The sequence below is a fragment of the Acipenser ruthenus genome, chromosome 8, assembly GCF_902713425.1.
Source record: "Acipenser ruthenus chromosome 8, fAciRut3.2 maternal haplotype, whole genome shotgun sequence".
Lineage (NCBI taxonomy): Eukaryota > Metazoa > Chordata > Actinopteri > Acipenseriformes > Acipenseridae > Acipenser > Acipenser ruthenus.
The window spans coordinates 3,723,984-3,745,294 of record NC_081196.1 but is presented as its reverse complement, the minus strand read 5'-3'; the positions used below and the strand labels follow the sequence as shown (position 1 = coordinate 3,745,294).

At 42.4% G+C, this 21,311-nt stretch overlaps 1 protein-coding gene across 2 annotated transcripts in view; it reads right to left on the bottom strand.

Annotated features, from left to right (window-relative positions):
* The window catches only part of LOC117405719 (serine-protein kinase ATM-like), a 38,791-nt gene that overhangs the window by 11,063 nt on the left and 6,417 nt on the right, over positions 1-21,311 (bottom strand). For both annotated transcript variants that reach the window (XM_059028095.1, XM_059028096.1), the window contains exons 11-51: positions 20,825-21,022; positions 20,565-20,666; positions 20,037-20,271; positions 19,313-19,441; positions 18,826-18,951; positions 18,400-18,489; positions 17,905-18,094; positions 17,215-17,408; positions 16,978-17,060; positions 16,698-16,847; positions 16,386-16,461; positions 15,987-16,117; positions 15,530-15,647; positions 15,002-15,172; positions 14,090-14,253; positions 13,526-13,772; positions 13,290-13,408; positions 13,062-13,188; positions 12,410-12,609; positions 11,757-11,931; positions 10,996-11,160; positions 10,503-10,635; positions 10,038-10,133; positions 9,233-9,404; positions 8,601-8,742; positions 8,023-8,202; positions 7,266-7,443; positions 6,785-6,884; positions 6,527-6,685; positions 6,305-6,413; positions 5,949-6,037; positions 5,744-5,846; positions 5,464-5,612; positions 4,899-5,003; positions 4,396-4,515; positions 3,839-4,073; positions 3,373-3,531; positions 2,793-2,912; positions 1,717-1,934; positions 1,121-1,328; positions 205-330 (exon numbers count right to left, since the gene is read on the bottom strand). In XM_059028095.1, coding sequence (XP_058884078.1) covers positions 205-330; positions 1,121-1,328; positions 1,717-1,934; positions 2,793-2,912; positions 3,373-3,531; positions 3,839-4,073; positions 4,396-4,515; positions 4,899-5,003; positions 5,464-5,612; positions 5,744-5,846; positions 5,949-6,037; positions 6,305-6,413; positions 6,527-6,685; positions 6,785-6,884; positions 7,266-7,443; positions 8,023-8,202; positions 8,601-8,742; positions 9,233-9,404; positions 10,038-10,133; positions 10,503-10,635; positions 10,996-11,160; positions 11,757-11,931; positions 12,410-12,609; positions 13,062-13,188; positions 13,290-13,408; positions 13,526-13,772; positions 14,090-14,253; positions 15,002-15,172; positions 15,530-15,647; positions 15,987-16,117; positions 16,386-16,461; positions 16,698-16,847; positions 16,978-17,060; positions 17,215-17,408; positions 17,905-18,094; positions 18,400-18,489; positions 18,826-18,951; positions 19,313-19,441; positions 20,037-20,271; positions 20,565-20,666; positions 20,825-21,022 — 6,091 coding nt within the window. The remainder of the gene's footprint in view (positions 1-204; positions 331-1,120; positions 1,329-1,716; positions 1,935-2,792; positions 2,913-3,372; positions 3,532-3,838; positions 4,074-4,395; positions 4,516-4,898; positions 5,004-5,463; positions 5,613-5,743; positions 5,847-5,948; positions 6,038-6,304; positions 6,414-6,526; positions 6,686-6,784; positions 6,885-7,265; positions 7,444-8,022; positions 8,203-8,600; positions 8,743-9,232; positions 9,405-10,037; positions 10,134-10,502; positions 10,636-10,995; positions 11,161-11,756; positions 11,932-12,409; positions 12,610-13,061; positions 13,189-13,289; positions 13,409-13,525; positions 13,773-14,089; positions 14,254-15,001; positions 15,173-15,529; positions 15,648-15,986; positions 16,118-16,385; positions 16,462-16,697; positions 16,848-16,977; positions 17,061-17,214; positions 17,409-17,904; positions 18,095-18,399; positions 18,490-18,825; positions 18,952-19,312; positions 19,442-20,036; positions 20,272-20,564; positions 20,667-20,824; positions 21,023-21,311) is intronic.

Here is a 21,311-nt window from a genome sequence, read left to right as displayed (position 1 = left end):
GTACAAACAAAAGCAACCCTGAAACAAAGGCAAGCGATTCTGTATCATAAAGCAGAGGGTTCCAGCCCTAAGGAGGCATTCACATTTCCTTTATTCTTGCAATCTCAATATTGACTTTGAATTTCTGACGTTAAAGATCTGGCCCGCCCATTTCCAGTCCTGGAGGAGTGCAGGTAAAATATAATCGTAGCTCGCTGATCTCACCTGACTCAGAACATCGTGGAATCCCACTCCTCCCACTGCCCCCCCGGGCATCTTGGCACCCATGCGAGCTGCCAGCTGGTACATCAGAGGCAGGAACTTGTAGGAAGGAATCTTCTTCACACCATCCTGTTTAATGGACAATGGAAACGAATGAAAGGGGGCAGCACGGTGTAGAAATGCAAGCAAAAGCCCAGTGAAAGTGTGGAAGAAACAAAACTTACTGTAATAACGCATCTCTTACATAACGTCCATGTGGACTGGAACACTAAACCCAGCTCAGTGCCTTCAAGCTCAGTCAGTAAATATGGTATTGTATGGGGAATAACATGTGCTAGACCATGTCTGATAAGGATGAACAAAAAGATGTAAAGTACGTGGCTGAAATCGTGTATGCAAAAGCACCTACGAGTGATAAGCACTAGTGTAACAATTGGCACTGCTGGATAAACTACCCCTAGCTCTCTTATGAACAAGCAGTATATTGTGTCATTGTGATATCAAACAGACGTTCAGATAACGTTGTGAAAAAATATAGAATGTGTGTATTGTAGTTGCTCTTGTTTTTATGTGGATTCTTGCCACACATCCGATTGGTACTGCGTATTTAGTATCTTAGACCGGTCCTGGAGGGGTATTCCACTCCAGGTTTAACAAGTCACATTCTAGAATGAACTACTGCAGGGTCTGGAAGGAGGTTTAAAATAGTGAAACTATTTAGAACAAGGTTGGAACAAAGACCAGGACTGGAAGAGCCAACTTTGGCCACCCGTGTCTCAGATAGACACCGAACATGCAAAAGAGCATACATTAGTCTGAAATCAGCGACTTGTGAATGTAAATACATGCACCAGTTTCTCATTAAACTCTCAGCAGGGTAAGCGTCCCATGGAAATGGTCTCACTGCTCAGCTCCCTACCTTCAGCATGCCGTTCACCTCCTGAACGGTGGAGTTCTCCAGCCAGAGGGAGCACAGCCTGAAGATCCACATGTCGTGCTCCTCCCCCAGCTGCAGGCACTTGATGTAATTCTCCACGGCCTTGCACAGGAAGCGCTTGCGATCCTCCTGGAGGTTGGAAAGGGCTTTCACATCCAGCTCCAGCTCTCTCTGAACCTTCACCGTGTACCTGAAAAAAAAAAAAAAAGTGCAACACTTTAATATTATTATTATTTAGCTGAATATTTCTTCTGTATGCAGGGCTTTCATATTCACAGTGTCTGTGCCTTCCTGCAGCTTCCTATTACATCCTTTTGTATCTTAAGTGTATAATTGTTCTTAAACTTAGTACAAGCAGTAACTAGTACAAAGTAGCAACTCAGAAATGTCACCTTGCTCTCCACCTGCTGGTGCAGAAAAGTACTGCAACTGAGAACTTTCAGTGGAACACATTCCAAAGAACAAGTTCAGCGATTAAAATTACAACCCAGGAGGGGAATACCAGTTAAAAGGATGCAAACTGTAAATAAATCATTTGAGAATTTAAAAATAGCCTGCATGAAAGGGGAAAAGCCTACTTGTTGTCTCGAACACCGTACTCTCTCATCAGGCCGACCTCTTGCTTGGCCTTCTCCAGGAGAGCCTGCTTGTTTTCAAACTCCGAGGACTTCCTGTAGTTCTCAATGCTCTGATACTGAGCGTCAGAGAAGCGTGCCAGGGCCAGGAAAGCCTGCATCTTCCCACTCTGAAGCTGGGAGTTAGTACCGCCTGTGTGATCTTCTATCACCTCTACAGCCTGCCGGAGAGACAAACACAGCAATGACTCTGAGCTAGGGCTATCCACCAAAACACAGCAATGACTCTGAGCTAGGGCTATCCACCAAAACACAGAAATGACTCTGAGCTAGGGCTATCCACCAAAACACACCAATGACTCTGTGCAAAAGTCTTAGACACATTCAGGAGTTACAATATTGACAATATTGATGTTATGAGCATCAATAATTTACTCAAAGCCTCCACTACTGTTTTCCACTATTATAACAACTTTGACTGTTATTAATACAGCTTAGTTTGGGTGAGAAGAAACCAAGCTTGTCATTTAGCAATCTTTAATTCACATTGACCTGAATCTTCAAAAACTTGTGATCACAACAACTCAAAGTAAACTATACATGAGCAGCTAATATGAAGTGTTGTAGTAGCTAATCCAAGGGGGGCGCGGAAACGTATACGTGACATGACGTTCTGTAGATGGTGCGTGTTGATTCTATGGTAGTATTAAAGCAGGTTGATTCTTTGGTAGTGTAACCCCCACCCCATGCAAAATGTGCGAAACGTCTAAGAGTTTTGCATAGCAGTGTATATATATAAAAATACAGAAGACGTCTTTTCAGATTGCACTGATGATAGCAAAATAGGGTGCAGTCATTTTATTACACAGCTTGTTCCCATGCAGGGTAGCAACAGCGTGTGGTCGTCACTCATTTCAGTTAGCAGCAGCCGATGACTGGAATGAGTTTCAACACAAGTTCAAATTAGAACGGTTATATCCGAGGTCGACTCGCTGCTGACTGACATCTGTTCTGCTGAGTTGCAGCTGACTTTTACATGGTATGTTTTGTGATTGAAACATTGAATCCAAAGCCAAAACCTTTTCTAGATATTTCTCCAGGATGATGCCAGGGCTCTCCAGTCGCGTCTCAGCCAGCCAGTTACCGCATAATCTCAGGCATTCTGCAAACATGGGGGCCAGGCCAGGTTCAAAATCCACCTGCAGAGCCCAAAACAAAAAGGAGAGTGTAACAGCCCTGCGAAGCCAACCACGGGACTACACAGATGTAACCCTCGCTGGCCTTCTGTGCCTCCCAAAGGAGAGGAGAAAGAGCATTTAGTCAGAATGCCCCCAGATTGTGGAAGTCATTTTTTCTATTAGAGATGCTGCATCAGTCAAGATTAAACTGTTTTTTTTAACTTGACAAATATAACTGTTTGTATCTATTAGTTGCTTATTTCTGTAATTGTGTATGATCTATCGTTCTTATTCACTTATTCTAAATGGTTTGATTTAGATTTGTTTTTGTGTTACTCATATTATTATTATTATTATTATTATTTCTAATTCTGTATGGTTATTTGATCATTTTTACTATTTCTTGATACCGTAAAGCGTTTTCACATACTGTGGTATGAAAGGCACTATATCAATAAAAAAATGGAAATTGAAAACCCGCCTCATCGCTCAGCTTCTCAATCATCTGGCGCAAGATCCCAAGCGCCAGCCCTTCTTCCTGTTTAGCCCAGAACACCTGGGCTTCCTCGAGCTGCCAGGGTGAGACTCCATACCCTACCGTGCTGTGCTGCTTCATCTGGAACACTGCCCGCTCAGCCAGCTGGGGAGAGAAGAGCAGGACAGTCCTCTAGGGGGCGCTGTGCAACGGGCAGCTCCACAAATCACAGCTTTTAATGATGTTTCGACAAAGAACCAGAAACTAAATACGCTACACTAAGAGTGCTGTACTACGGTATTCTGTGAGTTCCTTAAAAGTAAACACAGAAAACTTACACAGCACATTATATCGGTAGCTTCTGCACTGCACCACACTCGTTGTCCACTGGAGCCTTTTCTGTCCCCTGGACCTGGTTTTGTTTCCCAGTCATGAAAACCCACATGCAGACCTGATCTCAGTACAGTTGTACCTGGGTATTGCCGGCAGTCCGTGCCACTTTGGATAACTCCATAAGGTGCTGGGTGAGGACGCTCCTCAGGTACTCTTTTCTGGTGTCCTCGGCTTCCTGCTGAAGCAGGGTCTCCTGAATCACCGTCCTCAGAGCCAGAATGGGCTCCTGGAAGCTGAAGTCGCTGTCTTTGAGGAGCTGGGACTGCTGCTGCCAATTGCTGTAGACCAACCCTAGGGCGTTATCCGTGACAGCCCTGTACAGTGAAACAAGTGGATTACTGTAAGATATTCAACCCAAACTCCCTGCTGGAAAAAATGAAATGAGTTACTAATACACCAGTGGTGTTCAAAAGTACTCCACTGCTAGAAGTTCAGCTTTAAAAGGGAAGTGTGTCATTCTATACACCCACAGATTCTGACAATAACATTTCCTTATAAGTGTCACACAATAAGATATGTGGATCTCTAGATAGAAGTACAAATGTATCTTCAGATTCTAGAATTATTTACAAGCATTTGTACAAATACACACACACAAAAATGATCTTACATGACCTCAATTAAACTATACATTACCCTGAGAGAAGCTGCCCGATGCTTTCTAACTCACTGATCCCCTGCAGCTTGCACAGAGTGGGGTAAAGCGAGTACACAGACTCCAGGCTCTCTCTGCAAAGCTCTTCGACTTCACAAACCCTGTGGATCAAAAAACAGAGCTTACAATGCGCTCCAAAGTCCCTACGCACCCTGAACTGTGGCTCACAACATCACTATCCAATATTCCAGATCTCAGCAACGCAGCTGCCGTTCATTTCTATGCTTACACAGGCAGGTGATCAGACTTTAAGACTGGATGGTGCACACTTTTGAACCAGAAGCTGGCATGCCACGGCTGTCACAGAACTTGCATTGGCTCCAGGTTCATCTTATCTAAACAGGTGACGAAAATACTGCATCCCATTCTAAGAAAGTTGAACGTCAGTTATACTGAACAAGATAATGAGAAGCTGCACTAATAGACCTTCAAGAAGGAGTATTTTCTACTCAAGGGAGTTCAACATGTGTACAACTATCCTTACCTTGCATATCTTAAACTTTCATGAAAGGCTGAGAATTCTTTATCCCTTAAAGACTGCAGTGCACAGTACACAGATTCATGATACCCAGGTCCTGTTGACTCATCCCTAAAAAAAAAAAAAAAAATACAGAAATGTTGCCTACTACAATCACCAGGTAGGTTAGCCAGAAAGAAGGTAGAATCGTAATCGTAATCGAGAATCGTAGCAGAATAAATTTCCTTCACAATGTAAAACACCAGGAACTATTTTGTACTTGTGTGTATTATACCTTTGAACCCATGTATCTCTTTCAGTTATCAGTGTAAGGGTCATTGGTGTTGACTGAGCTCATTTACCATTCAAAGCGAAAAGCGAAAAGCGAAAAAACAGCTGCTTGGATTTGTGATGATTGCTGCTTTTCTTAGACTCTGTGGAGAACAGCGCTCCACACAAACCCAAGCAGCTGTTTCTTCACTTGTTTCACTTGGAATGGTAAATTAGCCCGATCGACAGCAATGACCCTCGCCTGTGGAGCTCGATCCCAATAAATCGGAGCACGGTTTCATGCAGGACTGTTTGCCGTTACCTAACAGAGGGCACACAGTCCCATTGCGTGTTCCTCCACGCTGCTTGGTAGCGAATTTCCTGTAACTCAGCGCCCCACTCCGCAGTCTCGCACTCCAGTCCTTTCAGGTACGTCACCAGGGTATTGCACAGACCAAAATTCTGCAAGGCCTAGGAAAGAAATGCCATGGTATGAGAACGGAGCAACAACTGACCTTTTCTACAACAGACTGATCGAAATATCAACAAAGTACACTGTAAACCAAAGAGCCTAGCATCTGCCCCCAGAATGAAAACCTTACCTGTATTATTCCTGCTTGACGGGCGACAGGAGATAAAGTTGTATGAAGGTCGTAGGAAATAAGGGCTCTACCCCACATGGCTTCATGTTCATATGTTCTTATTCTGCATGGAGGCAAAAACACAAAAATCACATTTGATCTCATTTGTTGACAGCTCATTACTTTGCTTGCAACTAAATAAAAATATGCAGAAAATATCTCTTACCTAGTGAGAGGATGCAAAATTGTGCCCCCACCACAACCGTATAGGCTATCAGGCTCTCCTATACTTCTGTACACCTCGATGAGAAGGTCCTAAAGGATCAAGGACATCTGCTTTTTTAAGCGATCTGTTTGAGGGAATTGGCTTTGGGGTGACCTAAACATTGGTTTGGGGTTTCTGCCTTTTAAGTAAGGGGAACCAGTCCGGATCACTGGTATAACAAAATGATCTCAAAGGGTACTTTAAAAAGAACCATTCATGTTTTAGTCGTACTATAGTTTCTACTGCCTAGAACAGAATATTACTATAAAAACTACTACAGCCCTGCATAATCCGGGCTTGTCAAATAAACACATTACCTGTAAGCTTATGCCAGTCTCCTCTTTGCTTTTATCACTTAAGCTGGCGATTGTGAAGTTCTGGTTTGTATCTTCAAACACGATTCTTCGAGAGGTTTTGGCTGCGGCCCTGCTCGTAGTAAAAGGGAAAAGTAAAGAGAAAATGTAAAATATAAAATAACAAAAGCCTCCGTTCGGTTTCATTGCTCCTCCTCCTCCTCCTCCTCCTTTTTGCTGCAGTACCTTCTGCTCTCTTCGTTGTCGGATTTGATCTTGTCCACGTAGATTTCTGAATAGAGGAGTGCTGTGAAGTGAGCCGCACACGACTGCGCTGCCATGGCAACCTCCAGGTAGTTTAATTCCAGCCAGAAGTTATCGTCACAAACAGTACCAGAGATGAGGCTAAACAAGAAGTAACAAAAACACAAAGCGAGAAGTGCTATTTAAGTGACTCCAGGTGCCTGGTGTTTGCACCCCTGATTTTTTCCTCTCAATACATACCCTTGTATTGGCCTCTTTTGTCTCCTTAAATAATCAAGAACAGCCAGCATTGTTCGTAATGATGTTTTATCCAACTGTCCATGGGTCAGACTCTCTGTATCTATTTGCAAAATAAAATAACCAATCAGTAAATGCATACCACATATAAATAAACATAAAAGGCTTCTCATCAAACAGTTTATTTCTGGAACATCTACTTGACAGGTGGAAATCTCTGCCATTTCATTGCTGTTATCCTGCTAGGACACTTCACGGTACAGTTACAATAAGCTAACATAACACATGCTTCTATGCATCGATTACACTTGGATCTTTCATTTTATACACTCCTTGTGTCCTCTGTATTTTCTAACCATTTGGAGGACATTAATAATGTCATTTGGGGTTTTCAGGGTATGTACAATTGAGAGGTTAACTCAGAGCAGAGTGAAAATAACATTTACCCCAGTGCCCCCAGTAGTTTGCTCTGTGTGTATCTTACCTGAATCTACAATAGCAGGTGTGGCGGACCTGCTGGAGACAGACACAGCTTTAGAGCAGGAGGTGAAGAACCCCTGGATGTGACGAGACAGTAACGAGCGCCAGGAACTGTCAGCATCATGCAGGAGGATGTCATGAATCAAGTAGGGGAGAACCGTCCGGCAGAAATCTGTCTTCACCTGGGCCACAGCAAGGGATTACATTAAAACAAGGAACGCAACTACCCTGTGCTATAAAACAGAAGGCGAACAACTTAAGTACTGCTCTTTCTGGTCTTTTATACATATTAAAAGATGTGTGGTTCTCAGTTTCAGATCGTTTACACAGAATTTTCTCCTTTAAAAAAACTGTTCTGTAAACACTGGAGTAAACACTTTGAAAATATTGCCCTTGTCTTCTATCTGTTTGAATACTTTCTAGATAAGTAATGGACGATGCTTAGAAGATGCCCCTGACTGAGTGATTAACCCACCCTAACAAGCTACAATCACATTTTCCCTTTTTTCTTATTATACATTTTAGCGTGTGCATGTACTGCGGTTTACTCTCTGCATTGTATTGCAGCATCAATCATATGGCTGATATGAATACAGAGGACCATGCAAGTCTAAAATCCTAATGAACTACAGGACTGTAAAGACGTGGTTGGTATAACGAAACAGAGTTGTTCTTCCACAATGAGACAGTAAACAAACTAGAAACTACTGATGAAAAAAAACAAGCGTGCGCTAGGCTTTGAGGATCACCCTCCCTCACACCTGACACAGCGGCCCCAGCAGCAGCAGAGCTTCACACTTCACCCCTCCGCTGTCTAGAAGGGCACAAGTCAGAGTCTTCAGCCAGGTGTCATGGCAACCATTCTGTGGAACCCAGAGGTCAACATTGTCCAGGATCTCTGTGGGGTCAGGCATGGGCTCTTCCACAGGCCCCTGGGGAAGCTTTTATAAAAAAAGAAAATAATAAAAAAACCCTAAAACGTCTGCTTATATTAAACAGACTATATCAGCGTTGTGGAAAATATTTAAAATGTAATTTTACGTCAAAAGCAAGGCAGATGATAATTGAAGTCTCAGCTGTGCTTTCCCATCCCCACTGTTGTGGAAGTAATTGTATTAAGGGTTAGTGTAGTGCTACTGCTATTCATGAGTGCTTTAGGAAGTGGAAAACAATGACCATATCAATCGTTTTCAATTGTCCAATTATTTTATTCCCAGCTAACTCAATGCTTGTTTCATGTATTGTATAGACAGAGAAAGATACTGTAGATGGAGAGATATATACTGTAGATATAATGCTGTGCTTATTGTGAGACATGCAAAGAAACGTGAGCCCCTACCTTTTTTTTTGCTGATCTAAAAGGGTTGAAGTAAAACAGCATGGGATCGTTGTTGTCTTTGTGTTTCTCCCAGAACTGGATGCCAGACCACGTGGCCAATATGCTCTTCAGACAGGTGGCAGCTGCAGAACGAACTTCAATGCTAGCCAAGGAAACAGTGCGCACCATGCACTTGGGTTAGCACAACGCTTCATTACACAAACACCAGCGCCTAGGACTAAAGGCAACTTTCTCTACAACTCCTATAAACAGAAGGCAGGATTGCTGTGCCTAGGTTAGACCCTTTGTCTTCTATCTATTGGGCTGCTAGTTGGATTAGCGATGGGTTATGCTTAGAAGATACCCCTGATTGAGGGATTAAACCAACCCCAACCAGCTGAAATCAGATTTCTCTATTTTTGTATTGTGGTTTACTCTTTGCATAGGTTAGCAGCAATACTCAGACCGTCTGCACATCAATCACATGGCCGATATGAACGCAGTGTACCACGGAAGTCTAAAATCCGAATGAAGTACGGCAGGGGTGGCCAAAGCTGGCCTTTCCACACTTAACCAACCGTCATTAGGTCCACTGGTCATGACAAATACCTAGCGAAAGATGTTACTTAAGAAATGCTTACGGAACCGCTTACCTGTAATCGGTCAATGCGTTATTTATTGATTTCAGGATGATGTAGATCCACTGGAACTCCTTTTCCTGAAAAAGCTCCAGAGCTCTCGAGTTCAGCTGGTCTCTCTTGTGCAACAAGGCGATTGTGGAGAAATCAACAGGACCAATCTCTCCAAGGCAGCTCCCAGCAGCCTCTGCATGCAGACATGACACAGAACTCAAATCACATCATGTATCAAAATCAAATCTCTTGTAATGATCCGTTCTAGCTTTCAATTCATCATTAAAATTACGGACTGGTACCCAACAGCAGCCCTATAAAGGGTCTGCTGTCGTCCACGACTTTCCTTGCTTTCTATTAATCAGTTTGCTCCATTTTCTTTGACATCCTGCGAGCAGCACTTGATGAAATATTAAATGTACTGATAGTCTGTCTAACTTTACAGACTTTCTTAGTTTTGGAAAAAAAAATTAAAAATTCATACGTGGTCCCAAACTTTTGCACACAACAGTATTTCAGCGCCAGGTTCACTTGTTGAAAGCAGTGGTGCTGGAACTGCATTTGTGAATATTGAAATTAAAGCCTCTGAATTAGACACCCACGCTGTATTCAAAACACAACATTTCCCTTCTGTCCCCTTAGTGCCTAACTTACTGCTATCTAGAGATATCATACGTTATCTTATGGTTATTGTTGTACTACACTTGCAAGTTATAAATCTCATCCTAAAATGATTTCTGGTCATAACTTTAAAACTGCTGCACCACAAACATGTAAATGAACACGTTGATGAGGATTAATGATGTTTTTTCTCTGAATGGCTCACCTAGGATGTCTTTTCCTCCTGGGTGACTTACTGCTGCTTTGCAAAGCTGTAGCAGGTTCATAACCAGCTTCACCAACACACTGTCCTGAGGGTCACCTAAATTAAAATAAATCAAATACAAAATGTAAACGCATTACCTTTACCCTCCGGACACATCATTAACATAATGTATTACTAGAGTACAAAACTCTCTGCACATATCGTTCAGTGTATTGTGCATTTTAGATCACAGTATAAAAAATTGCACGTGTTTCTCTTTTGTGGCAAGCATACAAAAACTGACTTGAAATGTTCTGCATGCCCAGTGTGGTAATATGAATGCCTTGGATGGTTTACAGAAAAAAAAAAAAAAAATGCTATAGAATGTCTTCCTGTATCAGTCAAAATCATGTAACTGGTATTTCCCAGCAACCTGTGCAAACCACACAAGTAAACACAATGAACAAGACGCAGAAAGACCTCCACCTTGGCATTCTTTAAGCAGGTCCTTCATCTGTGCCTTGAGGAGCTGAAGCTGTTTTTTGAGATCGTTTAGTCCCTCGAGTCTGGTCAACGGCAAGGAGTCGCAGGAAGAGACTGACAGGAAATGGTTTATCTCCTGCGAGAGACGACACTCGGGTTTACCAGTTAATAAATCTGATTTGAAATACTACAGACAATATTCTTCTATGGTAAAATATACACGGTAAAAAATATAAATATAATACAATAAATGTAGCTTGTTGCTTTATTCCTTTCAGGAATGTGTCTGTGCACTTGCAGGGCTCCATGCATTACTTATGTGCAATTGTAAAGGACAATGGGAAGTATGATGGGATACACTTGGCTGGAAAGCGCATATATTTGAGTTATTTTTCTGCTTTGTGCATACTCCTCAATTCTCTTGGTTGTCTTTAATAAAGTTTTGGTTTTTCTAACCGTGGCTGTACAGATGCATACGCAGAAGGTCGTGTGTTACCTCTAAGAGAGTGAAGGTTCCTTTGCTGTATTTGATCCTCTGCTGCGCTGCCCGCAGCTCCCTGAAGGCAGGTCGGTCGGGGAAAGGCTCCAGCAGCTTGATTGCCTTGTACAGGTTTTCATTGTCCTTGTTATCGATCACCAGGAACCTCAACAAGCTCAGCACCTGGAGGACGAGAGAAGAAATCCACTAAAAAAAAATAAAAAAAAAATATTGCATGCATAGCCAAGCCAAGGAACATAGATATCAATACAAACAGCCAGTTAACAGTCACCTGTGTCACGGAGACACATATACCACAAAGACTCTTACACATGGTTAGCAAGGGCTTGATTTGAAAGTTAAAGAGCACCGGTATGTATTTTTTAGGGTGTCAGACGAACTGAATAGACCACCAGCTCTTCTCCAATAGTCCTCTGAAATACTGATGTATAGCAGTATACTATCAACCGAGATATTTGCTATCCTCGGATCTTTATTCCACAATTCGTATGAATTTATTTTTAGGATGTTTCGTGATGAAAAGCACTGTACTTGAAGATCTCTTGATCTACCCCTCCTACTATGCACTGACCAGCGCACCACATTACTGGATCCTCAGCTAATGCACTATCCCTGCACTACTAACATGTCATTGTTGATAGAACCTGTAATCCTAACTTGTTGCATCCTATTTCATATTGTATTTCAGTTGTATTAACGCTTACTGTATTTAAACATTAAGCTTGCATTGTAACCCTGTAAAGAGCCCTCCCCTGCACCTGCTGCCGGATCTCTGGCTGCTCGCTGACCAGCCCGGTGAGCGTCCCCACGATGACCTGCAGGTGCTTCTCCAGGGCGTCCCCGCAGAACTCCACCGCAGTCTGGCAGACAGAGCTCAGGAGGTCACAGCAGAGGGAGAAGCTGCGAGTCGACACCTCATCCAGGACAGCAGCTCTGAAGAGGAAGGGTCAGAGCTGCTTTAGCTTCAGCAAGGTTAGAAACTCAGTCCTGGGTTTCAGAACCACCCTCAATGAAGTTTATTATGTAATTGATGAGGAGGGACCAAACCCCTATTAAACATGTCATCTTTCCTCCCCTATCACTACCTAAACCCAGGACTGAGTGTAGAATGAGTGCCTCCAACCCTGGGGTCAGGAAATGTCAATTCAATATCAAACACTTGTATTGGATCGTTTTGGTCACTTCTTCAAATCACACCAAGTCTGAGAGCTGCAGTCCTAACTGGAGCGGACAAGAGTGCCAGTTCATGCCTGTATGATCTCAGTCTTCTGCAGATGCAATACGAATGGGACTGATTTCAAAAGAGATTGATCCGGGTGGGCAAATGGAAACACAAGTATCCTAATGCAGAACGTTCACTTTGTTTCTTATTCAACACACTGCAATGCAGTTTAGCTGCGGATCTTCTCACCTGCTGTTTATATGATGAATCAGAGTGTAGATCACGTCCCTCAGGACAAACGCCCAGGCTCCCCCGAGGCCGTCCTTCACTTCCTGGAGCAGCAGGTTCACAAACAGGCGGTACATCAGTAGGATCCTGTGCTTCTCGTACACGTTGCTCGTCTCAGCCGCCTGCTTGCAAACGGCCAACAGGATCTTCTGAATTGAAATCTGCAGTGAAGCAATGAAGAAGAACGCACGCCTGGTAAGCACAACACATGCCGAATTACATACATAGCAGCTGGAGTGATTATTTCACATGGTCTGCAGTGCAGTAGCTATAGAATTTCAAACACAGAGTTGCAAACTGACAACCATTCTTTTCAAACAGAATATTTCAGGATGTCAGTATACTGCAGTTACAGTAAAATACGTTAATAAATGTAAATCAGTAACACATCTCTAAACATTTGTTTAAAAAAAAAAAAATGTTACCATTGCCAACCACTTCCTGCTTAATCCCCGAATGAATAAATGAATTCATGTTTGGACAGCCATCTAGAACACCACCTGCTCTTACTTACACTGGTTATTCATTTCCAGTAGGCTTTCCAGGTGGCACCTATAGTGTGCACGGTCTCGTCTGACACTGACAATGTTACCGCAAACAGTAGGATACTTACTGGGTTCTTGGAAAGAATGGCTACCAGGCTTTTGAGGTTCGTACTGTGGCACTTGCTGATGTAGTCCAGTGTAGCTTTTATCACATACGATGGAAAATGAGGTGGATTAGGAGCAGGGTCCAGTTCTCTAATCAGAAAAACACATGTATCATTTAAATAACATAACTTACTGACATTATAACAAGAGTACCTATATATATATATATATAATTTTTTTTTTTTTTTTACCCTACAAAGTTCACAAGATCGGCTCCTTCCCCTGCCTCTTGGTTTGCACTCTCATACACAGTCATCAGCAGCTCCACTACAATCTCTGGAAGGTTGTTGTGAATCAAATTGTCAATTTGCTGTAAAACAACACAAGTAAAGACGCCTGTAAGTTGCATATATAAATAAAAGCACACCGAATTCTGCTGCTGTGAATAACCTCCTTCTTGGTGGATGCTTGTGTTTTATGCTCGTACCTGTTTCCCCAGGCAGCTGTCCTCCTTCAGCAGGTCGTACACCTTGGATGCTTTCTCTCTCTGCGGCGCCAGCTCGTTTGCTTTACGCCCATGAACGGCGAAATAAGGAAGAATGTTAACCATGATCTTAGGAAAGCAGTCTGCCAGCAGCTCCTTCCAGTCCTTTCCAATCTGCTGTCCAATAGACTTCACCTGCTCAAAGTCATTGAGGAACACCAGGTGTGGGACCAAGACTTTGTAGCAGGACCTTCAAAACACAAATACATAAATAAAGACATACATTTTAAAAAAAAATTAAATACCACAGTTAACTCAGGAAATAAATCAGACTTGGGTTACAAAAACACCATTTCTACTAGTTGCTAAAATGTCATTCAAAGCCACCACAGATATAACAACTGGCCACCTAGTGGCGCTGTGTGCTATGCAAAAAAACAAAAATGTAAAGCGATTCCCAGTGTTTAGCTGTGGGATTCAAATGTTTGAAAACATGACTGAAATCAATGGCATTCCTCTCGAGTAACCTTCTTGAAGTCAGATGACTGGCTGTGTTGATCTGTTCACCTGTAAAACTCCTGGAGGGAGGGGAAGTTCAGAAGCACACAGGGGAAGGTTGACAGTGTGTACTCCTTCTGCTTCAGCCACTCTGTGATCAGGTAATCCAAATGGGAGCCCATGAAGCTCTCCACGCTCCTGCAGCCCAAGGTCTCCGAGATGGCACACAGAACCTATTCAAATACATTCATTGCAAGTCAACAATACAGCTATAGACAAAGGTTTTGCATCAGCTAGAATTTTAAGATTGAGACAATTTTAAATTATATATATATATATATATATATATATATATATATATATATATATATATATATATATATATTATTGTGAACATAATTTTGATTTATTTAAAACGACAAAATCATACAGTGTGGAGTAGTGGTTAGGGCTCTGGACTCTTGACCAGAGGGTCATGGGTTCAATCCCAGGTGGGGACACTGCTAGTGTACCCTTCAGCAAGGTACTTTACCTAGATTGCTCCAGTAAAAACCAAACTGTATAAATGCATAATTGTATGTAAAAATAATGTGATATCTTATTTCTTAAGAACCACTCGTGACAATCAGTCACGTTCAACACGTTTCAGGAGTATTTATTTAGCTGGTCCTCACCCATGAATGCTTCCAGTAAATCTGCACTATAACTTCCATGCTTTCTCCCCATGCTTAAACTACTGTTCTCTCCAGGACTGAAGAAGGGAAGGATAGCGTTTATGTGGGAGGGCGCTATTGCTTTCATTCATTTAAATGACACATTTTCTGCTGGGCCAGCCTTACAATATTGTTGGTTTGCTGTACCGTGTTTCCAGCATTGGGTGGGTAGGTAGGTGGGTAGGTAGGTAGGTAGGAGATCTTTAAATATACTGTGCTCATCAGAGTACAAGTTGAACAGTTTTCAGTCTCAGTGTACGAAGCTTGCCTTCTTTATCAGTTGATGGTCAATCCCATTCTCTCTGTGGGACTGGAAGAGTGCAAACAGAGCTTGCTTCTCACAGACAGGGCTGCAGCACAGAACCACCGCTATCATCTTCAGCAAGGTGGCTTTCCAGTTCAACTGTTCATCCCGGAGCTCCTCGGACACGCTCCCGTTCTGAAAGAAATACACGTGGAGGAAATCGAATTCCAGGACCTGCTTACAGACATTCCATCACAACATCATTTTAAATCTACCAAAAGGAGCTTTCTCCAGTTCAGATTTAGCTTATCAGAGCACAGCAGTTGGTTGAGCTTGATTAGCCCCAGTGTATAGGTAACAATCTCAGATGTGTCTTATTATTCTCAGAGTAAAACCAGGAATGGATCAAACTGAGTTTATTAAGACACACCTGAGCTTGTTATATACACTGTGGCTAATCAAGCAATAGGAGTCTTATTTGCGTCCCTATACAACATAAGGTTCTGTCCCACTACACGAAATCATTTTCACTTCTCAGCAAGCGAGCTGCACCTTTAATCTCATTCCGTCCTGTGCTTTCAAGTACACGTTCTCAAAGGCCTGCAGCTGGAGTTTCAGCGGGAGCATCTTGAGCTTCCCAGAACGGTGTGGCACAACCTCCTGAAAGAGTCTGGAAAGACAAGGAGGGGTTCAGCTGACATGTAACAAGCATGTGCGGCATCGAGGGACTTAGGAAATGCAGTGCAGCGAATCAGGAACTGCACTCTGCAGAGCTTAGACCCTGGGCCCGAATTGAATCATTGAGCAGAATTGAATCATTTCAGTCTAAATTGAAGACGTATCTGTGTGTGCGCTTTTCCAAGTTAGCACCAATTGTAACAACTTGTGATTAGTGATCCTTTCTATTTTAATAGTGAAGCACCCTGTGATGCCTTGATATGAAGATATAGGACAGAAGAGTATGTTTGTATAGCATGGTGCTTTACATGCTTGAAGTACCCAGAAGCACCTGTTGACAGACATGGCCACAAGCAGACGGACGTGATGGTGACTGTCTGCAAGAAGCTCTGGAAAGGCACAGGATACAGTGAGCTCCTCTTCCCTCACACAAAACACAGCCCAGTTACAATGGGGATCCACCTGCAGGAAAGAAACAAAGACCTTGTAAGACCAACAACTTCATTACAAAGGAAAACCTGAAATACATGTTGAGTGAAAAGAGCAACAAAACCAAGCCACGGGCAAAATAACAGCAGCACAACTACCACTCGTAAACTCAGACCCACATAACATTTCCTATCTTGTTTCAGGGTTCCATAATACAAACAGCATTTTACTTGGGTGTTCTCTCACTAAACCAGCTGTGCACAACTGCCAGACTGCAATGTATTTAGTTGTTCATACCCACCTCTAGCAGAGCGACCATGCACTTCACTAGTGCAGCTCTGACTGAAGCAGTGGCGCTCCCAGTCTTTCCCAAGAGCCTAGAAACAAAACCATAAACACTCTTAAGAAACTTGTATCGTAAAACTAAAAGCTTTAATATTAAATGTTGTCCAGTACACGTGTGTAACACAGCAGACAAACGGCATTGCATGTTATAATAGTTTTGCTATTTGATGAATTATTTAATACCAGGAGGCAGGTGTGCGTATTTAATAACGGCTCATTTAAGCACTGATGTTTGTTCTTTTCTTTCTTTTGATTATGAAGACCGTACCAGAAAGCCGACACCACTTTGAGCAGCGTTCCCTGCACGTCCCCCATCTCCTCCACACTGCTCCTGCCGAGACTCCTGATGGAGGGAAGCAGGTCCAGCAGTATGACAGCACAGGTCTCCTGGTCCCGGCGATACAGAGAGCACACATCTCTGCCAGGCAAGAGAGGATTCATTTATTAGTATTTCAATGACTGCAGCAGTTTCCCCCAGGACGTTACTACATTGAGAGCCATTTATATACCAGGTTCTGGGAGTCTGAGAAAGGAAAAGGAATTCTTACGCTAGAGGTCCTAGTAGAGTGTCAAAATCCTCTGGGGTTAAAGAGGTATCTTCTGCTGGCAGTTCTCTCAACAGGGTCAAATACTAAAACAAAAGAATATATGGAGAGAAAAAAAAAATCTTCTGATTATCTTGCACATATCATTCCAGCTCAGTTCAGAGTAACAGGAAGGTCAAAAACCCTGAGCCGTTCTCTGGTGAACTGTCCCACACTCTCTCACAGAAGAATCCTGCTCACCATGTGCAGGTGTAGGGGCTTGGTGCAGTCGGCAAGGTTGATTAACTGCAGCAGTTTCCGTCGGATATCAGCAGGTTTGAAAGGAAGCCCGTGGATCAATTCAGAAGAAGCGCACAGGCACAGAAACTTCAGAGTGTCCAGAAATGCTAAATCCTGCTTGGACAAGTGCTCTTCTGCCAAGACGCTCTTCGCACCTGCAATGCATAAACAACAGGGCTTCAGAAATTACACAGAGCTTATCTGTAACAATACAAACAAGGATCTGCTTGTGACCATTTATTACACATACAGGGCTAGCGTTATGCCACTTTGGGTACATCCACACACTTGTTTCTTGTTTGTTTTTGTTCATGGGGAACTATGGAAGAGCCCTCATTCTAATTCCTTATCCTTATAAATTCCTTATCCCCCACCCCACCTACATATTGGAGGTTCCACCGAGATCCATTTAAGAATAATAATATCATACAAGACTAAATCACAGGATTCCACTAAGCCAAGCGCCGTGATGTCAGCCCTGTAAATCCCAATACATAAAGACACATGCAACCACATATATATTGCACAGGTCAATAGTACTCAGAATGAACCTCTATTAGAAACGGCGAGCAGTCTAAAGCATATTGGTGAAATAAATGGCGTTACAGGCTTCTACCCTACAGATTGCCTGCTCACAGAAATTCAACATACCTGTTCCACACTGAACGTCACTGCTGTCATTCGAGTCCCGGGTATCTGTGATCCTGCTGCTGGGGCCATCATCATCGTCTTCAAACAGGTCCATTTCCACCTTGCCATCCACTTGCATTCTGCTCGCCTCCAAATCATCTTCAATTAGACTTTTCTCACTGGCATCGCCTTTCTTCCCAGTGCTAGTTATCTGCAGAGTAAAACATACGTCATTCATTAAGAGTGGCTGTAGCTGACGAAATAACCCCATAATTCGTAGCTGTCGTGCACTTCCATTGGCTTGTTTAAGTCTCAAATGGACAATGGAAAGCAGACTGGTATCTGAGCCATATCGGCATGCAATTAAATCAGCAAATAAAACAGCAATTTTTTTTATATTACCGATAGCCTTTAACAAGAAACGCCATCATACAGCGACTGAGATTTTCAACAAGGGTTCACAAGAGAACGACCGTCTTAAAAGCGTCTTTAAAAACTAGAACGTGCTTCACTCACCAGCAGTTTACAGATATCGGCAAGTTCATTTAACAATCTGGATGGCAGCAGACGCAGCACCAGGTTAGACGAGATCAAACTTGCACTGCTCTGTAAAACATGAAGAGGGTTATTTTATTGATATTTTTGCATCTTGAGCATCTTGTTATTAATACATAGATAAATATGAAATATACAGATGTGTCTACTTCCAACAGCTAAATGGTGGAGCTAAATATGTGTTTTTGTTATTATTATTATGATGAAAAAATAACATTCAATGGTGGGTTTTACATATTTTGGAGCTTTACAAATTATGTTTGTGTTTTAGCAAATGTGCATGGTTTTGTTTTTAATGAATCTACCTTAATGATCTAGAACTGAACTAAAGGGATACAAATACAAAGTAAAAGCTAAGCTTATATGATTGCTCAAAGCCTGAGATACCTTGGTTGGTCTGCTTAAGCAGTTTATATACTGTTGAATGAGAATCCTCAGGGAGCTGAGCTTGGAGTCGTCAGGAATTTTACCCTTCACTGCAGAAATGTATTCACTTGTATTCTGAATAAGAGACTGAAGAAGAAAGCAACATGTTACCCTTATACCAGAGGAATGCGACTTGAAAAGCATGCATACAGTACTTGTGTTTCCATTCGTTTTGTTGATAGCCCTTTTGGCTAGACATGGTTAACTCAAATTTGCAAGTGTGAAACACTTAGCCATGCCTGAAGTTAGACGCCTGATAACCCTGCTTTTTGAATACAGCCCTGTATCTTTTTTTGATATTGCATATCATCCTGTTTCTTCAGGTACTCCAGCATTGCTGTCATCTGCAACCTTGGAAGGAGATGTTTCAAAATGAACATATCACATGTAACACTTTGTTTTCATCTTGAAAATATGAATTCAACATAGCACAGTCACACACACTCACCTTGGCCTTTTGGAAAAGCACAGTCTTGCAGGCATCTTCTTCACCGAGAATCCCAGCATGGACATAACACCCGAGAACGCCAGTGAGGAGCCCGATACAGCGAACCAGGCACTCCGGCAGGGTCTGGGACTGTGAACCACAAACAAAACAAGCACTGAATTACAAACAAGCAGCTTTTATGGAATCAAACACCTAGAACAAAACCTGTTAGAAGAAAAATACTTTTTTAAATGTTTTTCTATTTTCTATGTTGCTATGCTTGGTTTGTGTATTTCCTTGAAGCTGTGCAAAGTTACTGACAAGGACACATTGCTTATCTGAGTATGACAGATGGAGGTTGTCGGTGTCTTATACTCTTTCTGTGTCTTGTAATCTCTTGAAGTAATATATCTTATTAGCAGGGTGTTTACCAAAGGTGCAATGGAGAAAAGTTACAAAAGACAGAACTGTTGAAGAATGATCTAACTACAGATTAGGTATAAAATGGCTTGTTTAGACCAGAGGAATGAAGACTGCTCTGTTGTCTCCAAAACGGATAATTATGTGCATAAAATGCCTTTTTCGTATTGCATGCTGATATTGAAGTTCATTAGAGGGTTAGGGTTAAACTGGCTAATTGTTGTTTTGAGCGAATCATTGTGGGTTAATCCACAAGAGAACCTGTGTGTTACTGACACAGCAGTGAGCCACTAACACACAGCTGTGCAACGTTCTTAATACTTACATCCAGAGAGTAGCTGTTCAGGATGTGCTCGGACACTGCCAGGAGGTATTGCTCCAGTCTTTCTTTCACACCTTGCTTGACGGTGACACTTGGTGCTGCAGAGTTATGGACTGGTGCATTCACTTCATTGCTGGAGCAGCTGGGCATTTCATCAAATGTTGATTGCAGGTAGAGGTTCTCAATTTCTAAAGAGACGCCATCTCCTTCAGCCAAGAGTTGGTCCTTTTGAAGAATGCTGGAAACAGAACACACATACTTAATTGTCAATACTTTATAAATTGTCTAACAACTTTATATCAGGTTTGGTAAAGGCGTCAGTAACGTACCGCTTGTGAATGTTGTTTTCTTAAGATTTTGTTTTCTGTTTTTGAAATCTATAAATCACTTGTCTGGTGTTCTGTTGTTTATTTCGAATGCAGAATGCCCACAAATGAACCGACCCACATATAAAAAGGAGCTGTATGTGGAAGTGGTGGGGAGGAAGTGTGGACACAGCAGTTTCAGTGAAAGGAAAGCTACAGAACTCACCTCTCAGACGCGAATGGAAACGTGAGGAAGTCCATCCCTGCTCTCGAGTCCTTCAGTGTCAGGGTCACAAGTATTCTTGGAACAATCTGATTAGGAAAATCCCTACAAAGAAATGTGTTTAAAAGCGAGGAAATAAACAGGCCACATAAGACAATACAGGCATGCATCTGTGAGAGTGCAGCACTTCAGTCAAGCTACACTTGATCTGCACAGTGCCTCTGTACAGCTTCTTGAACAGAACAGTTTCAGATCGACTTTACCTGCATACGACAGGGTGGGGTTTAGTGCTCTCCTCTGTGTCCTCGTCCATTTGGTACAGCAAAATCCACCTTAAAATGGCTTCCCTTAAAGAAGGGGGCCCGTTCCCTTCAATAGCTGCCATGTATTCGAGTCCAGTTTCCAGCCGCTCAGGAACAGCACATTTGGTCAGTGCCCGAGCCAGACACTGAGCTGCAGCACTGCAGGCAGAAAGAAATGTTCACTACTCGTTTAAAACATTGCATTTCCCCTCAAAATTACAGGAAATCAGCTGAAATGTATATATATTTTTCACTGGAAAATGGTTTGGTTCAACTTCAATTACCGGTATCACTGGGGCAGTTTGGAAGATGAAAGATATTTGTCTATAAATGTGAGGATCTTAAAACATATATGTGAATTACAGTCCTGGAACATTTACATGGATTATTATTATTATTTATTTCTTAGCAGACACCCTTGTCCAGGACGACTTACAGTTGTTTCAAA